Below are 25009 nucleotides of genomic sequence, written 5' to 3'. Positions count from 1 at the left end.
GAGAGAGAGAGAGAGAGAGAGAGGCGTTCAAGGAGGGAAGGAAAGATGGGAAGCAGATTACAGAATAAATGAGAAGAGGAGAGAGGGGGGAGAGCCTGGAGGAAGGACAAGGCAAGAGGAATCATGGGAATGTAAGGAAGAGAAAGAGAAGAGTCACTTGTAAGAAAGAAAACGAAAATACTGTAAGAGAGAAGAAATCAGAGAGAGAGAGAGAGAGAGAGAGAGAGAGAGAGAGAGAGAGAGAGAGAGAGAGAGAGAGAGACGCTGGAGAAGAGAGGGAGAGTGGAAGTTTTGCACCGGTCAGTTGACTTGGAGGAGGAGGGGTGTCCGGCCGTTGGAAAGGAGGGGAGGGGGGGTGAAGGTGAAGGAAGTCACGCACTCTCTCTCTCTCTCTCTCTCTCTCTCTCTCTCTCTCTCTCTCTCTCTCTCTCTCTCTCTCTCTCTCTCTCTCTCTCTCTCTCTCTCTCTCTCTCTCTCTCTCTCTCTCTCTCTCTCTCTCCTGGAAGATTATTTTATCTGATACGTGATATGAATGAGAGAGAGAGAGAGAGAGAGAGAGAGAGAGAGAGAGAGAGAGAGAGAGAGAGAGAGAGAGAGAGAGAGAGAGAGAGAGAGAGAGAGAATTTTTCACGTTTCAGTATTTTCTGCAATCTCCTTCTCTTTAGCTTCCTCTCTCTCCCCCTTATCCCCCCTCCTCCTCCTCCTCCGCCAGGTGACCAGTAAACGTTTTAAATAAGTAATTGCCAATGTACACACACCTGTCTGTCCCCTCTCCTCTCCTCCCTTCTCTTTCTTTCCTCCCCCTTCCTCCATTACTCTCTCCTCGTACCTCCAGATCATCCTTCACGCTCTCTCTCTCTCTCTCTCTCTCTCTCTCTCTCTCTCTCTCTCTCTCTCTCTCTCTCTCTCTCTCTCTCTCTCTCTCTCTCTCTCTCTCTCTCTCTCTCTCTCTACCCTCCCGACAGGTGTTCGTCCATCCTGTATCCCTCTCCCTCTCTCCCTTCCTCTCTCCTCCTCTCCCTAACTCTATCTCTCTCCTTACCGGAAGTAGAAGCTAATCTCTCACTGCTACCCCTCTCTTCCTCCCTCTCCCTTCTCTCCTCCCCCATGCCCTTTCCCTCTCTTCCTCCTCCTGTCCCTCCTCCTCCCATCCCCTCCCTTTCCCTCTCCCTATCTTCGTATATTTGTAACTTCATTCTGCCTTTACATTTATTTATTTATTTGTTTATTTATTTGTATGTTAAAATTTGCTAACCTTGACGGACTGAATATTTGCTTTGTGTATCTGTTCGTGTGTTTAGTTTGTATCTGTGCTTCCTTCTTTATTTTTCCTTGTTCTTTATTTATTTATTTTTTTTTAAGTTTTATTTTCGTTCTCCGTTTCTTTCTATTGTTGTCTGGAATCGGTTGGTCTCTCTCTCTCTCTCTCTCTCTCTCTCTCTCTCTCTCTCTCTCTCTCTCTCTCTCTCTCTCTCTCTCTCTCTCTCTCTCTCTCTCTCTCTCTCTCTCAACAGTGAGTCATGTAGTGGACAAAGAGAGAAAAATATAATAGATTAGTCCTCCATTTATGTACACACACACACACACACACACACACACACACACACACACACACACACACACACACACACACACACACACACACACACACACACACACACACACACACACACACACACATCATATAAGCACAACTTCTCCCCCGTCCCACCTTTATATCCCGGTACTCCCTTTTTTCAACCCTTTACCTTCCCTTCGCACCACCTGCCATAAAGGCGATGGGGACAGGTGGTTTAATTGGATTCTCGCCTTTGTGCTCGAGTTTTACTGCGTTGTTTGGTGGGTTTTGTTCCTGATCCGGAAGTGGAGGTTAGGGAGAGGGTAGGGAGGGGATGAGAGACAGAGTAGGAAGGGGATGAGAGAGAGGGAGAGGAGGAGAGGGAGGGAAAGAGAGCGCACACAGTCAGACACACAGACAGACAGGTAGAGAGAGACAGAGGAGGAAGGGGATGAGAGAGGGAGAGAAGGAGAAGGAGAGAAAGAGAGCGCAGTCAGACACACAGACAGACAGGTAGAGAGAGACAGAGGAGGAAGAGGATGAGAGGGAGAGGAGGAGAGGGAGGGAAAGAGAGCGCACACAGTCAGACACACAGACATGTAGAGTCACACACAGACAAACAAGCTGATAAACAAAGACGGAGAGAGTAGTTAACACACAAACAGATACACAAGGCAAGTAAACCGATTTATTAACTCACAGATATAGACTTGCAAGCTAACTAACGAACAGATAGACAGACAGACATGCAGACACACAAATTAAGATAGACAGACATGCACACACACAGACTAATAAGCACACAAATAGACAAATTGATAGGTTAAATAATACATAAAATCATAGACAAAAGGACATGCTAACTAATAAACAGACAGAAACACTGATACACATACAAACAAACAGAGACAGATAAACAGGCTAAATAATATAGACAAAGATAGACAGATAGAGAGACAAGCTAACAAACACCCATCTATACAAAGTAATTTACAAAGGCAGGCAGGCAGATAAGCTAACGCAGACAGACAGAGACAGAAGGGCAGGTGAGGGAGAGGAAGTAAGGAGAGGAAGAGGAGGAGGAAACAAGAGGCAGTACTTTAGCCAAGTAATTTGGCCACCTACCTGCACATCTCACCTTCGCTACACACCTGGAGAAGCACAGGAAAGACTCGTTAAGAAGGGCCAGCCAGGTGTTGCCTTCCCCTCACCTGCCATGAATATCCTGAGAGAGAGAGAGAGAGAGAGAGAGAGAGAGAGAGAGAGAGAGAGAGAGAGAGAGAGAGAGAGAGAGAGAGAGAGAGAGAGAGAGAGAGAGAGAGAGAGAGGAATGTAGTCATGATATCTTTCTCAAACAATCTCTCTCTCTCACACACACACACACACACACACACACACACACACACACACACACACACACACACACACACACACACACACACACACACACACACACACACACCTTCCAATTTCACTTTCACAATATAGTAAAAAAAAAATGTATATACAAAAAATATATAAACCGCTACTTTTTAGCCTTTTTTTTGCGCTAAAGAAAAGGACGCAACTACCTTATGTATTTCCACATTTAACGTAACCTTCAATTCCTTTGTTTTCACATTTAATCGCTTTACTATTGACTCTTTATTCGTTCCAGTAATAGTGTCTTTCTTTTTTATTATTTTATACATTGTTATCTGTACATTGCACTCGATGATACGAATTTTTTTTTTTTATTGCACCAAGAAAACAGTTCACTATAGGAAACACTACTGTATTTTTTTCCCATTTTCTTTTTTTCTCCGTTTTTTTTTTTCCTCTGTCGTAATCTGCTGCTCACGATTCTCTCTCTCTCTCTCTCTCTCTCTCTCTCTCTCTCTCTCTCTCTCTCTCTCTCTCTCTCTCTCTCTCTCTCTCTCTCTCTCTCTCTCTCTCTCTCTCTGAAGTTACCAGTATCATTACAGAACCACACGCGTCTCACTCTGGCAGACCAAATTATTTTCTTCTGTTCCCCCTGCCAAATAACACCACACTATTGTTACATTCATCATTACAGTCACAGCTTATATTCTACTCACCCAAACCTAACTACCACTTACTCTACTACTATATGCAATACAACCGCCTAACCAATCCTCTAGTGGAAAAAAAAATAGTAATGATGCAAACAGTAAAAAAAGAATTATACCAGAAAAAAAATATATATGTAGTATACGACGGTAATGGTGTACGTTTTAATGAAATATACAGGAAAAAAAAAGAAGGAAAAAATATATGAAGTCTAGGAAAAGCAAGACTGAGTGTAATCTTGTAATAATGTCGGGTTATGTTTTCCTGTAGTGGCCGGACAGACAGACAGTCAAGGCCGAGCAAACTCAGACTCCATTTATGCCTCTGTGCTCCCTCGTGGCTACATCCACAAAGGAGTGGGTGGTGTGCCTCCAGTGTGTTCTGTGACTGTCCCCGCCTACATTGGCTGATGCTCTCCCTTCGCTGCTTATATGTGCTGGGTTTGCTGTCTCTGCTAATAATAATAAGGAGAAAGAAAAGAATGATGTATGTAGCTGTTATACTACTACTACTACTACTACTACTACTACTACTACTACTACTACTACTACTACTATCACCACTACTACTGTACTACTACTACTGCTACTACTACTACGGCTGTTACTATACGACTACCACTACCATCACTACTACTATACTACTACTACTACTACTACTACTACTACTACTACTACTACTACTACTGCTACTACTACTAGTACTGTCATTCAGTCTCATAGGTTTAGCAGGCGTGGCCGCGACACCTCCCCCCCCTTAGGTAGTGTGAGTCGTGGGACTGCGCCTCGCTGTGGGAAGTGATATGAAGTGGGGGGTGAAGTTGCTTTCTCAAGGAAGAAAACGAAAGATTTATGCTTCCTTGAGAGAGAGAGAGAGAGAGAGAGAGAGAGAGAGAGAGAGAGAGAGAGAGAGAGAGAGAGAGAGACATTCTCTCAGTCATTAGGACGGAGAACTATAAAAAAATATATAAAAAAATGAACGAGAAAGCAAGAACATAAAAGACAAATATGAATAGTCAAGGAAAATGCAATAATGAACAACACGCAAAAGAACGAAGAAGGAAATACTAATAATACACAACAACTAACAAAATACACACAAAATAAACACATATAAAGACCCCAGCAAGATTCGCAAACTAGCAAAACAAATGGCAACGTTTGCAGTTTGTGGTTTAAATACCTCGATTAGCTCTTGACGCAACTGGTAATGGGCTGGGTCAGGTCATGTAAAATAAGGGTCACATTACGAGAGAACGTCACCTCTCTCTCCCTCTCTCTCTCTCTCTCTCTCTCTCTCTCTCTCTCTCTCTCTCTCTCTCTCTCTCTCTCTCTCTCTCTCTCTCTCTCTCTCTCTCTCTCTCTGTTATTACCGTCGAGTGGGAAACTCCCTTATAAGAGAAAAAGTGAAACTGCTCCGTTGTGGCCTTTAATTGGATGTCTGAGTGAGCGAGTCATCCCAGAGAGAGAGAGAGAGAGAGAGAGAGAGAGAGAGAGAGAGAGAGAGAGAGAGAGAGAGAGAGAGAGAGAAAAAAAATTGTTTGTGTGTGGAGTTATTTTTCTTCTGTCACGTCTTTATGTTATCTCAGGCCTTACTCCCACTCAACCCCCCGCCCCACACACACACACACACACACACACACACACACACACACATACATACACACACACAATGTCACTCGTGTAAACATCAATGGACGCGTGGCGAAGCATTCTGTCCAGCTTGACTCACCCATCTCTCTCTCTCTCTCTCTCTCTCTCTCTCTCTCTCTCTCTCTCTCTCTCTCTCTCTCTCTCTCTCTCTCTCTCTCTCTCTCTCTCTCTCTCTCCCTAACTTGCCACTTTTCTCTCCTCTCCCTTTACTGGACCCGCCCTTCCCTTCACCTCAAGTCCATTTCTCCCTCTCTCCTCGTGCTCTCTTTTATTTTATTTTACTTTATGTATATTGTATTTCTATCGTGTCTAACCTTTATCCCTTGTTTTCTCTATCTCCATTTTATATTGTATGATCTTTCTGCGTCCTTATAACCTTCCTTTAATAATTTATTTTGTTTTCATTCCATTATGATTTTGCTACTTTTCCTTTTTTTTTCTTTCTCCCTATTCGCTTTGTTTCCCTTTCACTTTTCCTTGTTTACTCCCTCCTTATTATTCCATCACCCACTTCTCTCTTGTTATCCTCTTCGTACCCTTTTCACCTCTCTTCCTTTCTGTTATTATTTTCTCATTCCTCCATCCTTTGTCTTCCTTCCTTTCACCTCTTCCTTTCTTTAATCCTTTTCTCATTAATCATCCACCACAGGCTCCCTTGTTATTCTGTCTCCATCGGGCTTCCTCTCTCATTACCTGTTTCCCTCCCCAACCCCTTCCCCAGACCTTCCCTCCCTCACCTACACACGCACACCCTCCGCACGCCAGCCTCCCTTCCCTCACCTGGTGCTAATGGTGTGAGGGGTCTGACCTCGCCACCGCTCCTCCTCACCTGCCATGAGAACGTACTAGGAGCTTTGGTGGGTGAATGTTCCGAATGTTCCTCTCTCCTCCTCCTCCTCCTCTTCCTGCTCCTTCTGCTCTCCCTCTTACGTACACCTGGCATGAGTAGGATGATTTTTTTTCTCTCTCTCTTTTCTTCTCTCACTCTTGCTATTCCTCATTTCTCCGCTCTTAGAATGTGGGTGTGATGAGTGAATGTTTCTCTCTCTCTTACTCTTTCCTCTCACTACTTCTCTCTCTCTCCTTTATTCCTTGTTTTTTTTTCTCTCTCTCCATTCTGTCTACATTTTTCTCTCACATTCCTCTCCCTCCTTCCCTTCTCCCATATTCTCCTCTCAATCCTTTTATTTTTTTCTCTCATTTCTTTCCCTCTCTTTCCACTTTCAACTCTCTCCCTTCGAACGAGAGAGAGAGAGAGAGAGAGAGAGAGAGAGAGAGAGAGAGAGAGAGAGAGAGAGAGAGAGAGAGAGAGAGAGAGAGAGAGAGAGAGAGAAACAATACATCTCTTCTCAGTGCAATGACCGTGAAATGTGGCAGGTAGCGTGAGGAGCATGAACCTTATGACTCAGGTGAGAGTAGGAACACGTGTGAACTTAACAGAGCGAGTAGCAACAGCCTCATTGACCCTTATTAGATAGACTGTATATGTTAAAAGGCACCATCCAACCTGAAATAAGAGACGTACGATAACAGGAGTTGAGAAGTTCAGAATTGTAATGGAGAAGGAAAGTTAAACACGCTTACACAGGTTAGACAGGTTAACTAAACAGTAATTTAACTATTTGTCCTACTGTGACGTTCTTGGGAACTTAATCAGAGAGGAGGAAAAGAAGAAGAATAATGAAGGTTAGAGGTAAAACTAGAATAAAGAGGTTAGGAATAAGCAGACCAATAAAAGAATGTTAGAGCTGAAACTAAGGTGAAAGGAGGATGGGGTGAGGTAAGATTAATAAGACAAATAAAGAAGAGTGGAGGATAAAACGAATAATGAAGGTTGTCGGAGCTAAAAGTAGGATGAAGGGAGTAAGAAGACGAATAAAAAAAGCTTGCTATGGACTAAATCTAAGGTGAAGGAGGATAATAAGACGAATAAAGAAGATTGTTGGAACTGAAACTAAGGTGAAGAGGTAAGAAGAATAAAGGAGATTGTTGGAAGTAAAAAGTAAAGTGAAGGAGAAAAGAATTACAATATAAAGGGCACTGGTGAGGGAGAAGGGAAGAGAGAGGTGAGGGAGAGAGAGGGAGGTGAGGGTGGAAGCCAAAACAACAACCAGGGCGACGTGAGGGAACATCAGGGACAGTAAAGTGATTGGGAGGGAGAGAGGAAGAGGAAGGGAGGGACACACAGGGAGAGTTAAGACATCATTGTTTCAGTGTCCGACGAGGAGGTGGAAGGACGTGTGCTGAGGTATTGTAGAGAGAGAGAGAGAGAGAGAGAGAGAGAGAGAGAGAGAGAGAGAGAGAGAGAGAGAGAGAGAGAGAGAGAGAGAGACTACTTTCCCCGGAGCATCCATTCGTGTCATGACCATTTTTTATGTTAACAAAAAGTCAGTCATAATATATATATATATATATAGAGAGAGAGAGAGAGAGAGAGAGAGAGAGAGAGAGAGAGAGAGAGAGAGAGAGAGAGAGAGAGAGAGAGAGAATATACCCTGCTTTCCTTTCACTTCTACTTTCCAAGTTTTTTTTTGTCAGTTACCTATTCGTAGATTTCTTCGTATGTCAAACAAACCATTTTTTCCTCTCTCTCTCTCTCTCTCTCTCTCTCTCTCTCTCTCTCTCTCTCTCTCTCTCTCTCTCTCTCTCTCTCTCTCTAATACACAAGAAGTGGTCATAAGATACACCAAACAAACAAAGTAGTGCCTGTTTTATCCTTTGCTGTATTGTTTTCAGTATACTCGTATGTTTTCGTCACTAACACTTACGTATGCAAACAATTTTCCTTTTATGTTTTGAGACACATACAGAAATGCACGCCAAATTTCACACGGGTTTGGGAAGGAAAATATTGGTCTCAAAGTAATTCGCGTTGCTTCCTCTTCGTTATTTCCAAATTTGTGTTATTATCAAGTCATCGTTTTCTTTATTTTTGGTCTTCCCTTGGTGTGGTATTCCCACGGTTATTTTATTTATTTTTATATATATAAACCCACCTAAAACATTGTCATTTTCTCTCCTCGATTTGAGTATCAACATTTGGCTTCCCGTCTTTCTATTTAACCAGTCACCAAAGTCAGTCATTCAGTCTCTCGTGGACGTTATTGTTTTCTTCAGTTAGTCATCAAGTCGTTAAGCCAGCGAGTCAGTCAGTCAGTCAGTAAGGTAAAACTCAGTCAGTCACCCAACTAGTCACTAAGTCAGTAAGTAATTCAGTTTTTCTTATATATGTTTTTTTCATAGTCAGTTAGTTTGTAAGTCAATAAGTAATTCATTAATTCAGTAAATCGTCACCACATCAGGCAGTCATTCAGTCTTTCTTGTGCATCATTTATTCTTTATCATAGGCAGTAAATCATCAAGCCAGCCAGTCATTCAATAAGAAATTTGGTGATTCGGTAAGTCAGAAGTCAGTCACCCAGCCAGCCACCAGGAAAGTCAGCAGTGCTCCCCGTTGCTTCCTCCCATTAGCCTCCGGGTCATCGCCTCGCCTTCCCTTGGTGTAATTCAAATATTCTCACCATCAATCTTTAAACTCGTATAAGAATTGAAGGAAACCCCTCACTTTCTTATCCGGTTTGTGAGATTCTCTCTCTCTCTCTCTCTCTCTCTCTCTCTCTCTCTCTCTCTCTCTCTCTCTCTCTCTCTCTCTCTCTCTCTCTCTCTCTCTCTCTCTCTCTCTCTGCGATAAATGTAATCAGGGAGTGTTAATTTGACTTCTTCCTTGTGTGTGTGTGTGTGTGTGTGTGTGTGTGTGTGTGTGTGTGTGTGTGTGTGGGGTGACAACATCTGGTCAGTTTAGTCAGTCAGTCAATATTTAGTCATCTCGTGAACCAGTCAGTCAATCATTCAGTCATCTAGTCAATCAGTTGATCAGTCAGTCAGTCACTCAATCAGTCAATCAATTAATCACTTATCTCGTCAGTCAGTCAGTCAGTCAGTCAGTCAGTCAGTCAGCCATCTAGTTAGTCAGTTGGTCAGTCAATCAGTCAGTCAATCAGATAACCAGTTCGTGGAGGATTTTTGATAATTAGTGGTATAATGATTATCTCTCTCTCTCTCTCTCTCTCTCTCTCTCTCTCTCTCTCTCTCTCTCTCTCTCTCTCTCTCTCTCTCTCTCTCTCTCTCTCTCTCTCTCTCTCTGGTGGTGATAGTGAAGCATGATGTAAGTGTTGTTTTAGCGGTGTCATTCTTCACTTCAAACTTTTCCTTGACTTATAATTTTGTTTACTCTTGTTCATATTTATCTTTTCTCTTTTTTGTACCCTTCGTTGTTGTTGTTATTGTTGTTGTCGTTGTTTAGTTAAGATTATGTATATATTCTTTCTTACCTTGTGCGATTCCTGTATCAATGGATTTCGTTATTGTTTTTTTTATTATTCTTATATTAATCTTTTATTTCCTATTATTATTTATGTTGGTGTCTTTTTTTTCCTTCTTTCCCCACACGTCTCCTTCCTGTTTTTTTTTTTTCCTATTGTTCTTCCTTTGATTATTGTTTCCTTTTGGTGTTGCCTTCATAAATCTTATTATTATCGCCTATACTTTCTTACAGTGCTGTTGAAGTTAATTTTATTCTCTCTTCGTTCCTTTTTCTTCCTCAGCTACTACTACCATCATCATCATCATCATCATCATCATCATCATCATCATCATCATCAACACCTTTTCCTTCCTTCCTTCCTTCCTTCCTTCTTTGGTCAGCCCGCCTTCGTGTGTTACTTTCCCTCCGTCACCGCCACCTTCTGCAGCCTTCAGTCCGTCCGTCACATGTGTCTGTTTGCCCAAGACCTTTCATTCACTTGTTTAATCAGTGTTTTGTTAGTTTATTTGTAGTTTTGATTACTTAGGATTACTCTCTCTCTCTCTCTCTCTCTCTCTCTCTCTCTCTCTCTCTCTCTCTCTCTCTCTCTCTCTCTCTCTCTCTCTCTCTCTCTCTCTCTCTCTCTCTGACACGTGATAATAGTGTTTACCACCGTGGGTATTGTGTGTGTGTGTGTGTGTGTGTGTGTGTGTGTGTGTGTGTGTGTGTGTGTGTGTGTGTGTGTGTGCGCGCGCGCGCGCGCGCTCTCTCTCTCAAGGTGAAGGAAGGTGAGAGAGGGCGGGATACACGTAGGAGGGAGTGAGGGTGGCATGGAGAGACAGGGAGAGGGCATGAGGGAGGAAGGGACAGAGAGAGAGAGAGAGAGAGAGAGAGAGAGAGAGAGAGAGAGAGAGAGAGAGAGAGAGAGAGAGGGAGAGGGAGGGAGTGAGGGAGGGAGAGGAAAACAGCTTAGTCATGGTCAGACTGCATTCGTATCGTTAAGTCTTCATCCTCACTGGCTTAGACCGGCTGGAGGAGGAGGAGGAGGAGGAGGAGGAGGAGGAGGAGGAGGAGGAGGAGGAGGAACGAAGAAGAAGAAGAGTACGAGGAGGAAAAGTATAATAGGACGATATATATTTTTGATTTTGTGGTCAGTAAACATCTATCTACGTATTTATTTATCTATTTATTTTGGTGGGTAAGAACAGTCAGGATTGTAATTTTTTTTTTTTTTTGTGGTGGTGACAATGATGGGGGTAGAAAGAATCGTGGTGGTAGTGGTGATATATAGGAAGAATCATGATGGTAGTGGTGATGATGGTGGTGGAGGTAATAGTGGTAATGCCAGTATGGATCGCGATGGTGGTGGTGGAGGAGATAAGGAGACATGTGGTGATGGTGGTGGTGTTAGTAGGAAGAAAAGATTGTGGCAGTGGTGGTGGGTGGTGATGAGAGTAGGAGACTGGTGGTGGTGGTGGTGGTGGTGGTGGTGGGAGGGAAAGCCACCAGAGGGCCTTAGGATATATGAAGGGCGACTTAGGAGCAATTATCATACCTGCACAAAGACAACAATGTATCTGATCCCTGCTTATGATAACCCATGACGTGTGTTCGTTGTTGTATGTTTTGTGGCAACTTATTCACCATTCATCGTATTAATAATGTATTTACGTAAAGATGTTATGTAGATGTCATGCGTCTGTTCCTATGGTTTGCGTCGTGACTCCAGGCAGATGTCAAAAATCGGTCAGCCATCCAGTCAGCAAGTCAGCCATTCACAGTCTTTCTTGTGCATTATTGTTTTCTTCATGGTCAATTAGTCAGCAAGTCATTAAAGCAGCGAGTCAGTAAGTCATCAATTAAGCCAGCCATTCAGTCAGCCAACCAACCTTCAGTGTTGTTAATCCTCTCCAACTGATCGCTGAAAACACATTATTATTATACACACAACATTGATCCAATTAGTTCCCTACTTTCCATAACCTTTTGCTCTTACCATCCCTCCTTCCTTCATTCTGTCCTTCATGGTGTGGGTACGTAGAGCGAATAGGGGCTGGGGAATCACGGAAGGAAGGGAAGGAGCAGTGCAATGTTTATGGGTCAGGGAGAGAGAGAGAGAGAGAGAGAGAGAGAGAGAGAGAGAGAGAGAGTGCTAATAGGGCGCTCTTAGGATGGTCTTGGGCTGTAGTGGTGCTGGTAACCGTCGGGTGTTGCTTACTGTACCCCGCTACGGCCCACTGCCCACACCTGCCCCTCCCCCACCACCCTCACCTACCACCCTCACCTGCCTCCCCCACCTCCCTTGACCCTCGTGCTTCCTGCCTCCCCCTTCCTCCTTCTCTCGGTATCTCTGCCTCCAAGCACTCGCACCTGTCTGAGTCCATCTTTACCTAGCTGCCTCTTACTTCCACCTCCTCCACCTACATCCAAACACTTGTTTTATCTACTCCCCTTCCATCCATCTTTCTGTTTTGCTCATTATTCATTCTCTTTTATTCAGTTCCTACTTTTTGTCAGCTTTTCCTACTTTCTCCGTCTATTTTTGTTTTCCTTCATTTGAATATCCTGTCTTATTCAGTGCTTTTCTATCCTTTCTCCTCATTATTCTTCCTCCTCCCTCGGTCTTCTTTTCCTATCTTTCAGTGTCTTCCTCCTATCGCTCACCAGTACTCCTCCTCCTCCTCCTCCTCCTCCTCCTCCTCCTCCTCCTCCTCCTTTGTCCTTGCCCTTCCTTCTCCACCCTGAGTCACTCCCACCTGTCCCCAGCATCCACCTGTGAACACCTGCCCTGCTCTCCTCTCCACCTCGCCCTTCACCTTCACCTCACCCTCATCTATCACTCTCGCTCACTCTCCTTCCGCCCGTATTGTCGCTTATGTTATGTTTCCTTATTTTCAGTGTTTTTTTTTTATTTATTTATTTTTGTTTTACCTTTTCTCTAATATAAATAACCTGTTTCCCTTTTTTTAAGTCTTTTTCTTCCTTCTCTTTTACTCCATCCCTCACTTCCTCGTCAGATTATTTGTATTCAATGTTTGCTCTCTCTCTCTCTCTCTCTCTCTCTCTCTCTCTCTCTCTCTCTCTCTCTCTCTCTCTCTCTCTCTCTCTCTCTCTCTCTCTCTCTCTCTCTCTCTCTCTCTGCATCATAGATTCTATTGAGTCTTGCAACATACCATACTCGTGGTGGTTGCGTGGAAGGTGTGAGGAAGGACACAGAAGGAGGAAGAGAAAGAAGACAAGGAGGAGGAGGAGGAGGAAAATCGTGTGGAGAGAAATTGGCAGGGGGAAAAAAAAAAGAAGAAAGGAAGGAGGCATGGCTGAGATCTTCAAAACACACACACACACACACACACACACACACACACACACACACACACACACACACACACACACACACACACACAGTCACGGTTACCACAAATAGCTATCGTCCGGTAGTTAATCATCGTCAGCATCGTAACGGTAACAACATCAATCATTCACTACTACTACTACTACTACTACTACTACTACTACTACGTCAAGGTCATCATAACGGGCGGGTCAGGGAGGGCAGTAGGAGCATGAATACTGATGAGAGAGAGAGAGAGAGAGAGAGAGAGAGAGAGAGAGAGAGAGAGAGAGAGAGAGAGAGAGAGAGAGAGTACCATTATGGACATTGGCCAGTGTCACTCCTACATAAAAAAAAAATCCATTTAGATTAAAAAAGAAAACTTGCAAAGCGCATGCGAAGAATAAACACACACACACACACACACACACACACACACACACACACACACACACACACACAACAAAATCAACAAGTTCCAGGAATTCTCGCTCTTTTAACACCAGCAGCAGAAGGAGAGAAGGAGGCTGGGAGTGAACAGGAACCCTCCTTCAGACAGGACTCAACCCTCACCCTCCCCACCCCTCCACCCTTACCTCTGGACCGGCCTCCCCTGCCCACTGGCCCGCCCGTTCACTCACCGGCCAACCTCGGTCCAGCGGTGTTTAGGACTGGCTGCTCCCTCTTGTACTGGGATGGTGGACCGTTGCGTCTTGCTTTGGGATATAACGGGGTTCTTCTAAGTCCTCGTATCACCCTCCTCCTCCATCTCCTTCTCCTCCTCCTGGCTCTCCTCTTCCTCTCCTCTCCTTCCCGCCCCTCTCTTTCTCTCTGTCCCTCCTCCCCACTATTCCTCCTCTTCCTCCTCCTGTGTGCTGCCTCTTCTCTCCTTCCCACCCTCCCTCCCTCTCTCTCTGTCTCTCCCACTATTCTGGCTTTCCTTACTGACCTAAACGTGTGAGAGTAGAGAGAGAGAGAGAGAGAGAGAGAGAGAGAGAGAGAGAGAGAGAGAGAGAGAGAGAGAGAGAGAGAGAGAGAGAGAGAGAGAGAGAGAGAGAGAGAGAGAGAGTTATCATTGGTTTTCAGTAGCATTTAGTGTTTGCTTTTATATAGGAATATCGGTCATCTACGTAAATATCTTTTCATTCCTCCTCCTCCTCCTCCTCCTCCTCCTCCTCCTCCTCCTCCTTCTCCTCCGCGTCTTCCTCCTCATCATCTTTACCAAACAGGTCTCACACTAAGAAAGGGCAAGGGTGGAAGGGTGGCGAGCAGAAAAGGAGAGGATGAAGAAGAAAAGGAATTAGCGGACCGCAGTCTCCTCCTATATGACTGGCAAGGGCAGGTGAATATAAATAAAACATAGATAAATACATAGGAAATAACATAGGCGATGAATAATGATGATAATAATGATAATGACAGAAATTACCACCCCCATTAGGAAGTCTGAAGGCGCTGCTCGTAACAATGTGGTGGAGTGTGATGGGGGAAGGGGAGGGAAGGGGGGACTAAAGGAGTTAATTTGACCACCTGTTATGTTAGTTTGCGACCTTGAGGAAAGAGGAACCGTGGTGGTGATAGTGCGGTGGCAGTAGTAATAGTAGTAATAGTAGTAGTAGTAGTAGTAGTAGTAGTAGTAGTAGTATCGATGACTGGTATAACACATAACTCAATATTAGTTATGACAATGGTAGCAGAATCAAAACTTATCAGTAGTATAGTGGTAGTAATAGTAGTAGTGTAGTAGTAGTAGTAGTAGTAGTAGTGGTAGTAGTAGTAGTAGTAGTAGTAGTAGTAGTAGTAGTAGTAGTAGTAGGAGTAGGTCATGAAGTAGTAGTAAAAGACAGTCTGTGGTTAGGTAAGGGACGGTTAAGGGCCGTCCTGCTGCTGCTGCCGCATCTACTTCTTCCCTCCTTTGTAATTCCCTCCTTTGTAACTGCAAGAGAGTGGGAAGGAAAGGGAGAGGGAGGGACGGAAGGAGGACTGTAAGACGGAGGGAGGAAGAGAGAGAGAGAGAGAAAAAAAAGAGCAGGGGCTTTGTTCGCCCTGTGATTGAGATGTTTACCCTGTGTGTGTGTGTGTGTGTGTGTGTGTGTGTGTGTGTGTGTGTGTGTGTGTGTGTGTGTGTGTGTGTGTGTGTGTGTGTGTGTGTGTGTGTGTGTGTGTATGACTTCTCTCGCCTGCAAGTCAATAAGAGAAGAGGAAAGAAGGAAGAAGAGAGAGGAACATGTGCTGATTTAAGGAGAAAGACGGAGGAAGAAAATACCTCGAGAGAAATGTATAGAAGACGATGGAGGAGGAAGAGAAGGAGATCATAACCACGGCCCTTCACTCAACATCCTTCCCTTCCCTGTCTTTCTTTACCCTTCATTCTCATTCCCCTTTGCCCTTCTTACCTACCCTTCACATTTTTTTCCCTTCACCTTCCCATCCATCAATCCTTCCATCCCTGGTGCTTCCTCTACTTCACGTAAGTCCTTCATACCTGACCCTTCCTTCTCTATATTCCTACTCCCTTTTCCTCCACCTCTCTCATCCCTCCCATCTTCCTTCATTACACATCTACTCTCCCTCTCCTTCCTTACCCCTCTCTCTCATCCCTCCCTTCTCTTTCTTCCTTCTTTATACAACTCCTCCTCCTCCTTCACCTCTTTCCCTCTCCCTCACCCCTCCCTTCTTCCCTCCCTCTGTCTGCAGGTGTCCCCTCAGCTCGCTTGCAAACAGAGCCTCGTGTCCGGCGCCTCTGTACCATGACGGGGTTACTGATCTCCTCCTGTTGCTTCTTGGAGGGAGCCTGAAGGAGGGAGGGAGGGAGGGAACCTTGAGGAAAGAAAGAGAGGTGGATGGAGGGGTAGAGGAAAGAGAACGTCGAGTTGTTGATGGAAGAGAGGGAGAGAGGGAGGGAAAGAAGGGAGGAACATAATGAGGAAAGAAAGAAAAATGGAAGGAACTGAGAGAGAGAGAGAGAGAGAGAGAGAGAGAGAGAGAGAGAGAGAGAGAGAGAGAGAGAGAGAGAGAGAGAGAGAGAGAGAGAGTAGGACAGGCAAGATTGCATTAGTTCATTCTTGTGTAATATCCTTATAAGAAGAGGAAGGAGAAAACACAACACCTTTAGGAGAAAAACCCTTGGAGCCTCCATAATAAATCGACTAGCATATAAGGTTACTATTTTCCCGTCACGTTTCCTTAACACTCACCTTTCGAGCACGTAATCAAACGAGAAAATGTGTGGAATAATTTTCATGAACCTCACCACACATATTTTCTTCCCTCTTCGTGTTGCCTTGATTCTTTTCCTGAATAAGAGAGAGAAAGAAAGAAAAAAAGGTGATAGATTCCAGGTAAGGTTATGACGCGACTTACCCTCCCTCACCTGCGTCGTATAAAGTGGTGCGTGTGATTACCTGTGTGAATGGCATTACCTGGGCCCTGAATACCTGCTGCGTTGCCTCCCCGCCTTTCATTCACCTTTACCTTTATCTAATAATACTTGGTTTTTCTCCCCATCATTCCTTAACCTCTTTTTCCTTCTCCTTGCTTAATCTTCCCATTTCCTTCTTTACTGTCCCCTTTTGAAAGCCATAATCTTCATTTATGTTCTCTTTAATTTTGCTCTGTTCCTTAATTCTTTCATTTCCCTCCTTATTGTCCCCTTTGAAAGTCTTTATCTTCATTTATATTTATTTTACTCATCTTTCACCTTCCCTTTCCTTCTCTCCTCATGTTCTTTACTTCACTTCTTCTTTCATGTCTCCTTTTCAAATCCGGTTCTTCCTTTTATTTTAATATCCTACTTTCTTTCTCTTCTTCCTCCATCCATTTCTTCCTCCGCCGTCTTCTTTTAAAATCCCCTTTCTCCTTTCATATCATAATACTTTTCACTTTTACTTCTCATTCTCATTCATTCTTTTTCTTACTTCCTTCTTTTTTTTCTTTCCCATCATCTGTTTTCTTTATTTCCGTTCTCTTTTCCTCATCAACTCAATCTCTCCCAGTTTCTGCCTTCACCCTTTTACAACCGCACGTATTTTCCTTACCTTCCTTATCTTCTTCCCTGACCTCCATTCCTTTCCTCCATGTCTTCACCCCTGCCTATCCATTACAAGTCCCTCTTCTCTCCTAATCCCCCACCTCACCCGTCTACCCACCTCACGCTAAACCTGCGACCCCATAACACTCCCACGACGTACTGTCTCTCCCATCCCCCCTTCTCGCACCCTCCCTACACACACACACACACACACACACGTCACTGCTTACCTGTACAGCTTTGCGTGGGAGTCTTAGCGTCGTAGGAATGTGGCCTAGACTCGTAATAACTGATAAGGTTGAGGACAATGCGGATGTGAGTACATGTGCGTGAGTGTAGGTGCGTGTCGGCGTGTGTGTGTGTGTGTCTGTGTGTGTGTGTATTTACGTGTCAAGTCGTAATGAAGGTTGACATTTGGCATTTGACACTCTTGTACGATTCCTTATTGTTCTCATGTGATTTGGGGGTATAGGAGGATCTGGGAGGGTGCGGAGAGGGTCGGGGAGTGGAGAGGGGGTGAATGAAGGGGGGAGGGTGTTATGTGAAGGGTCTGATAGATTGGAAATTGTTATCTGATGGGGATTGTGGGGGTTGAAGGGCAGGGGAGGGAGGGAGGGGGCAAGATTGTTATTCGTATTTGCTCTAGTTCTCCTTTGCTCAAGTTCTCTCTCTCTCTCTCTCTCTCTCTCTCTCTCTCTCTCTCTCTCTCTCTCTCTCTCTCTCTCTCTCTCTCTCTCTCTCTCTCTCTCTCTCTCTCTCTCTACATGACAGATACTACCAAATGTTCTAAATCACAACAAACATTAATTCACATATACAGATGATGAATAATGATGAATGGTAGTCTAACGTTATCATTACCAAGGTCATCGCGGTCACTATAATTATCTATTTATTTACTCCTTTATCTATGGTGTGTGTATCCATTTCTCAATCAGTCAGTCTATCTGCTCATCTCTTTCATCATTTAAAAGATAAAGTTCAGTGATTGTGGCACTACTACTTGGGAGAGAGAGAGAGAGAGAGAGAGAGAGAGAGAGAGAGAGAGAGAGAGAGAGAGAGAGAGAGAGAGAGAGAGTTTACATGGGAGGAATAAGGAACAGTGATAATTAATTAGTGTTCTTATGATCTTTTTTTTCTTTTGTCTTGTCTTTTCTAGTTAGTCCTCAATTGCTTGTTAATGCTGCATATCTCTCTCTCTCTCTCTCTCTCTCTCTCTCTCTCTCTCTCTCTCTCTCTCTCTCTCTCTCTCTCTCTCTCTCTCTCTCTCTCTCTCTCTCTCTCTCTCTCTCTCTGTCCACAAGTAAACCTGACGAGAAACATCAACTTCTCTTTTCCTTCGTTAAGCACTATCCCTCTATTCAACATGTAAAGGAGGACAGTATACCGTTCGTTGATCCTTCCATCCCTGTACGAACCAGTTAACTCTTGAACACCACGCCACAACAAAAACGGTGCGGGAAGGAAGACTCGGTAGAATATCTAGTAACCGCAAGCTGGCAGGGAGACGACTCGAGTACTTGATAAGAGAGATAACGGACGATTGCCTTATGATGGAGATTGTGATGACGAAGGAACAGTTGCGCACCACAGCAGGACGCGTGAAACCCAACGTGACATGGTGTGGTTAGATTTTCCTTAGTGGCGCCCCGTGCTCTGTGACGAGTTAGAATGAACGTCTTTGAATCCTGAAACATGGGGGTCATACGTGATTTGTAACTGTAAAATCGGCAGACTAGACCTCACAGTATTGGAAGTTGACTACACACGAGAAGACTTATCGGTGTGTTGCTGTGTGTGGACGCGTGGCCTGGGAGCACCTGATTTTATTTATTATTTTTTTTTTTCCTTAGTATTGCGTCCTTCGTGAATCTCCGCCCTTCAGCATGCCGGGTGAGTAGAGTGCCTGTGTGTCTTTCATTGGGTCAAGGGTGACTCTAAATATATTGTCGTGACGTGTATTGGGGCTGAGAGGTGAAAGGGTGACATGAAAACATCAGAAGGGTAGAGCACGTGGAAAATAGAAGGTACTGCGAAGTGACGATGACGAAGGTGAAACGTGATTTTTGTGGGATTGATGTAAACTTTGTGGGGCTCATGAGTTGCATTTGTGGTATTGATGAAGCGTTACTTTAGTACCATGTGACATCGGTGTTGCTGAGCCAAAATTCAGTGTAGAAGAGGGAAACATTAGTGTTACTGGAGAGATGATAGTTATTTAGAAGGTTGTGTCAAGTTGATAGAAGGAGGAATTGAGTTTTTGGGACATTGAACAGTTCTATGTTTGCTCTGGTCCAGTCAGAAATTTTAGAAGGATTGGAAGTCAGGCGTTCTATTGCTCCTCTGCGCGAGTTGTTTAATTCGTGAATGGTTGGAAGTCAAAGAAAATGCATGGAAAAATGCAGACTGGTATCATCAGCCTAGGAGTGCATTGGACAATGAGTTTGGTTTAGGAGATGATTAATGAATCATAGAAAGAGTGACGTGGGAAAGGATGAAGTACAGAACACTTACCAATATAAAAACATCACATTCTGACTGGGACAGAGAGAGAGAGAGAGAGAGAGAGAGAGAGAGAGAGAGAGAGAGAGAGAGAGAGAGAGAGAGAGAGAGAGAGAGAGAGAGAGAGAGAGAGAGAGAGAGAGAGATTGTTATAGCTGTAGCAAAAATATACGTAAAAGGTGCATTAAAATACTCCTATCAACACGTGTTTTTATTAAAGCACAGTGTGTGTGTGTGTGTGTGTGTGTGTGTGTGTGTGTGTGTGTGTGTGTGTGTGTGTGTGTGTGTGTGTGTGTGTGTGTGGATGGATGGGTGTGTGAAAATTATTCCAACTGGAGAAAACTATATATATATATATATATATATATATATATATATATATATATATATATATATATATATATATATATATATATATATATATATATATATATATATATATATATATATATATATATATATATATATATATATATATATATATATATATATATGTGTGTGTGTGTGTGTGTGTGTGTGTGTGTGTGTGTGTGTGTGTGTGTGTGCGCGCGCGCGCGTATGTCTATATCGCGTATGTTATCACTAATAACTATTGTTGTTGTGTTCATTTTAACGGAGCAATTCTTAGAATCTTAATGTTTTATTATATATATTTATTTTGTACTTATGTCCTACAAATCTGTATGAAATTATACCACTATAATATTGAGGTCCTTAATGATAATGATGATAATGGTGACACGAATGTAATACGAATGATAATACTTTTTTTCCGAGATAGTAAGATAATAACAAAACTAAAATAATCAAATCCCTCTAAGCAAGTTTCCCTTGTTAGCGAGTTTTCCCTTGCGGTCGCGTGGCAGGAACCTTGGTTTATGTGTAACTGTTGGGCGCCTCTAGTTTTCTCGCCCTTGTGTCACGTTTAATGGAGTCTGCCCCGTTGTTGAAACGGCCGTAGAGAAAGAAACGGGCAAGAATAGCAGGGGTTACATTTTTACATCTATTGTTGAGGGGTGACTCGTTTGGTTTCCCGCGACTGTTGAAGCGCCTCGCTTCGCCTTAGGAATACGCCTCCAGCTGTCAGGTGTATTGATTTTTTATTGATTTTTTTTTCTTTTTTTTATCTATACAGATTGAAATGTTGTTCTCTGTTTGAAGTGACGCTTTATCTTTGCGCATAAGTGGCCTTCTCTGCCTCTCCAATCGTGTGTGTGTGTGTTGATTTATATCTTATCATCTATCTTTCTTTCTTTATCATCGACTGTATTTTTCTTATGAGTACGTTTACACTTTCTTTATGTGTATATACAAGTTACTGATGTCTCCTTTCCATAACAACTTAGTTCTGTTTTATCATTAATTACTATCGTGACAAACATTTCCATCCCATTTACAGCTTATCAATGTCCTTCCATCACCAATAATTATTTTTCTTTTCTTGTCTTATTTTCATCGACCGCCCTCGTTACACATTTTCACCTATTTAAGTCTCCCATTCATTATGTATTATTATCTGTCCATGACTATTTTCATATATTTTTTTTGTTCTATTTTAAAATCAAACAACCAGTCAGTCACTAATGTATTCCCTTCCTTCCTTTCTCTCCCCTGCAGGCGAGGTGGAGTACTTCAGCATCTTGGACAACAAGAAGGCCACCAAGACCTACTGGGAATCGCGGATGCACACCAAGATGGATGACGGAGGCTGGGAGAGCGTAGCCAACGTGCGATTCCAGCCAATCCCCGGCGTGGTGGAGTCCTCACCGCCGCCTCAGGTGTGTCTCCTTGCCCATAGATTATACCCTCTCTCCTTCCTTTTCTCCTCCTCCTCCTCTTCCACGTCTTCGTTCTTGTTCTTATTTACGTGTGTGTGTGTGTGTGTGTGTGTGTGTGTGTGTGTGTGTGTGTGTGTGTGTGTGTGTGTGTGTGTCATTTATATCCCTTATTTTTCTCGATCTTTCTAGTTCGATCTTATTCTTTACCTCTTCCCCCTCTCCTCTTCTTTCTGTATATGGCAGCAGGATATGTGAGAGAGAGAGAGAGAGAGAGAGAGAGAGAGAGAGAGAGAGAGAGAGAGAGAGAGAGAGAGAGTTAGAGCTATGTGAGAATACGTGATACGCACATAATAGGCTGACGAAGGCAAAAGGGTGCAGACTGTTATTAACGTAATTAACGAAGGGAAGACTTGAAGCACAGCAACGCAAGACGAGACACGGCCACAACAAACAAATAAGGAAACAAAACAATTGAGATATGGCCACAGCATCAAATAAACAAGCATGACACAAGTAAAACCACCACCACCACTACCACCATTGCAATAACAACAACAACAACAAGTACGGTGATAATGACAGTCTAGCGGGGCGCTCCACTACCACCACCACCACCACCAACAGACGGACGGACAGACGGACTAACCCCCTCCCCCGACAGGTGCAGGACGGCCCCCTCGCAGTCCCCCCGCCGCCACAGTTCGACAATTCCCCGACTGAGTCCGAGGTCTCATCCCCTCCTTCACTGGACGAGGCCCCGGCCCCAACTCTGCCCGAGCCCCGCCCCGCCAAGCAGTATGTGTACGGGGTAACCAACGCCCCGCCACAGGTGAGTTTACGGGGCATTATGTGACGCTGCTCGCACGCACGCACGCACGCACGACTTTCGCACGATCCTTTTCTCCGTCTGGCACTTTCCCCGCATCTTGTCTCAGCGGGCCAGTGGCTGACGCAGACTGCACCCACTCCATTCCACTCCACTGCCTGAACCTTTGTGGCCCTTCTTACGCTCCACTCTAGTCGCTGACGTAGAATAGGACCTGTTGGCTGACGTAGAAATGGTGTGTGTGTGTTTGTGTGTGTGTGTGTGTGTGTGTGTGTGTGTGTGTGTGTGTGTGTGTGTGTGTGTGTGTGTGTGTGTGTGTGTGTGTGTGTGTGCCGCCACGCTCCAGCAGTACAGGCTCGTCCCCTGCTGGTGCCGTGTGTCGCTGCACCACAACACAACCTTCACCATCTGGCTGACTGACTGACTGACCGGCACCTCTACTCAGCAGGACACGCGCGGCGCTCGCATCGTGGAGACCGTGGCCAAGAAGCCCGCCTCGCAGGAGAACATCATTGAGGCCGAAATCCGCGCACAGCAGCAGCGGGAGGACGAGATGCGGCGCCAGCAGACCATCAAGAGCGAGGTGCGGGAGAAGGGCGCGTCCTCCCCCGCCAGCCACGACTCTGATGAAGGCTTCGTGGACCGCCTGGAAGTGACGGGACCCCACCCCTCCCTCGCCACCGCGCCCGGGTACACGCACACCATCCCAGGCACTGACGGAGAGCCTGTCATCTACGACGCCGTCAGCCCACCGCCCACGGAATATCTCTCTGACAGGTGAGTGCCCGCCCCTGTACCTCCTGACCACACCTGACTCACACCTGCTCCACGTGCCACAAAAAAACACACCCGAGAGTTCACCAGCGATTAGTGAGGTAAAGTAGAGTACGTGCGTGGAGTGTGTGTGTGTGTGTGTGTGTGTGTGTGTGTGTGTGTGTGTGTGTCGTGGCCGCCGCTCGCTCGCACGCTCACGACCCGTAAATACCACATCCCCTGAAGGACACCACTCCCTCCTCCTCCTCCTCCTCCTCCCTCGCGGTTAGCCTCCTTCTGAGAAAAGTCATTGAAGGTTACTTGTTTCAGCTGTTTTGTGTGTAGTTATGCTTTATACGGGCCGCAGGGGACCACACCCCCTATCCCCACCCAAAGAGAGAGAGAGAGAGAGAGAGAGAGAGAGAGAGAGAGAGAGAGAGAGAGAGAGAGAGAGAGAGAGAGAGAGAGAGAGAGAGAGAGAGAGAGAGAGAGAGAGAGAGAGTTGCTCACATATACACTCGGGAGAAAATATCACGGTAGTAAATAGTAATGATAATCAGTTTTTTACGTGTCACTCCCCCAGTCTCTCTTGTTTGTTGTGGGAAATTGGGTTACCGTGGCAGGTGTGGAGGAAAACGAGGGTGAGGACAGCAGGGGGAAGGAAAATGGTAATGTGACTTTTGCAATATAACTCACGCTTTGTTTGTTTGCTTGTTTGTTTGCCCTTTTCTCCGTAAGCGTGTGTAATAATTGCCGTGGGAAGAATTCTTAGCCCTTTACCCTTCGTTTTTATTTTTATTTTATTTATTTATTATTTTTTTTTACCGTACCACCATCGCCCTCAGCAATTCTTAAAGATTCTGTGAGCTTTCTTCTTGTAGGTCACTATACATTTATGCTCCCGTTGTTGTGGCGCCAGAAGTGTCAGTCATTATTATTACCATTCTCAGATGTATTGTTTTCCCATAGTAGAGAGAGAGAGAGAGAGAGAGAGAGAGAGAGAGAGAGAGAGAGAGAGAGAGAGAGAGAGAGAGAGAGAGAGAGAGAGAGAGAGAGAGAGGGGGTGAGGCCTGAAATACTCCAACACACAATAACTCCAACCGCTGTCTTTCAGGAGCACCCCAACCCCCTCCAACCCGCCCGTCACCACCATCACCGCCCCCACCGTCACGCCAGTCGCCGCCACCACTCCCAACGCCACCGAGGCCAGGATTGCCCTTGAGATCCGAGAGCTGAAGGAACGCGAGGACGAGCTGCGCCAAATGAGGGAGGAGCTTATGGCCTCGAGGGAGAACTTGCTGGATGACGAGGAGGTGCGGAGCTCAGCCTCGAGGGAACAGCTACTCGAGGACCACCTGACTTCCCTCACCACTACTACTGACGAGGGGAACTTTTCCGAGTGTGGCGACCCGGCGTCTTCTGAGGACAAGAGCAGCGATGGGTCCAACAGGTGAGAGGAGAGGAGAGGAGGTTACTTTGGGGAATACTGGGCTTGAATGATGCTGGAAAGGGAAGTTAGGACGGGGAGATGTGAAGGATGCATTGTAAAGGAGATGGGATGCTTGATATTCCTGGAGGAGAAAGGACATTAGAGAAGACAAGAGGGTGCTATGAAGGGATGCTGAAATTAATGAACAATAACAGGAATTCAGTCAAGGTTGGGTTTGGAGGGAAGGAGAAGAAGGGATATCTTGAGAGTTGGGAAAGGAAGTGCAATGGGGAATTTATGCACACTTTGCAAATAAATAAGAGAATGTGATGCCAGGAGAGAGAGGGATAGATGTGTGATGCTTAGGGAGAATAAAAGGGAAGGAATTTTTGATGGAAAGGGACAAGGAAAAATGAGGGACGCTTTGAGAAGAGGAAGGAAATATGTTAGCGCTGAAAGGAAGGAGATAGCAAGAAAATTGAGAGCTGTTTTGCGAGAGAAGTAGGTGTGTGGAGGTGCTGGAAGAGACAGGATAGGGAGAGAAGAGAAAAAAAATATTTTAGGAAGGAGAATAATTATCGAGAATGCTGGAAGGGAGAAAAAGCAAGAGATAAATGGAGTGATATAGAAAATATTATGGAGGAAAGAAAGATAAGTTTTGTTTTGGGGAGAAGATAAGCTGTTGGGAATAGTAGAAGAGATAGAGAGAGGAGAGGAATAATGGATAATGTAGATTCTGGAGGAAGGAATGAGGAAGAAGGAAAATGCCAGGCTGGG

General features: G+C 44.6%; 1 protein-coding gene across 25 annotated transcripts in view; it reads left to right on the top strand.

Moving 5' to 3' along the window:
* Positions 1–25009, top strand: part of LOC135105518 (uncharacterized) — a 130757-nt gene that overhangs the window by 81901 nt on the left and 23847 nt on the right. For 7 of the 25 annotated variants that reach the window (XM_064013694.1, XM_064013693.1, XM_064013698.1 and 4 more), the window contains 4 exons: positions 21064–21224; positions 21886–22053; positions 22496–22827; positions 23918–24253. In XM_064013694.1, coding sequence (XP_063869764.1) covers positions 21064–21224; positions 21886–22053; positions 22496–22827; positions 23918–24253 — 997 coding nt within the window. Of the gene's footprint in view, positions 1–7509; positions 7529–18504; positions 18838–21063; positions 21225–21885; positions 22054–22495; positions 22828–23917; positions 24254–25009 lie in introns of those variants that run through there. The other 18 variants (XM_064013704.1, XM_064013702.1, XM_064013717.1 and 15 more) reach the window with 7 other exon arrangements.

Source organism: Scylla paramamosain, chromosome 12 (genome assembly GCF_035594125.1).
Source record: "Scylla paramamosain isolate STU-SP2022 chromosome 12, ASM3559412v1, whole genome shotgun sequence".
In the NCBI taxonomy this organism is placed as follows: domain Eukaryota; kingdom Metazoa; phylum Arthropoda; class Malacostraca; order Decapoda; family Portunidae; genus Scylla; species Scylla paramamosain.
Note: the sequence above shows the minus strand (reverse complement) of the source record. Positions and strands in the feature narration are given on the sequence as shown.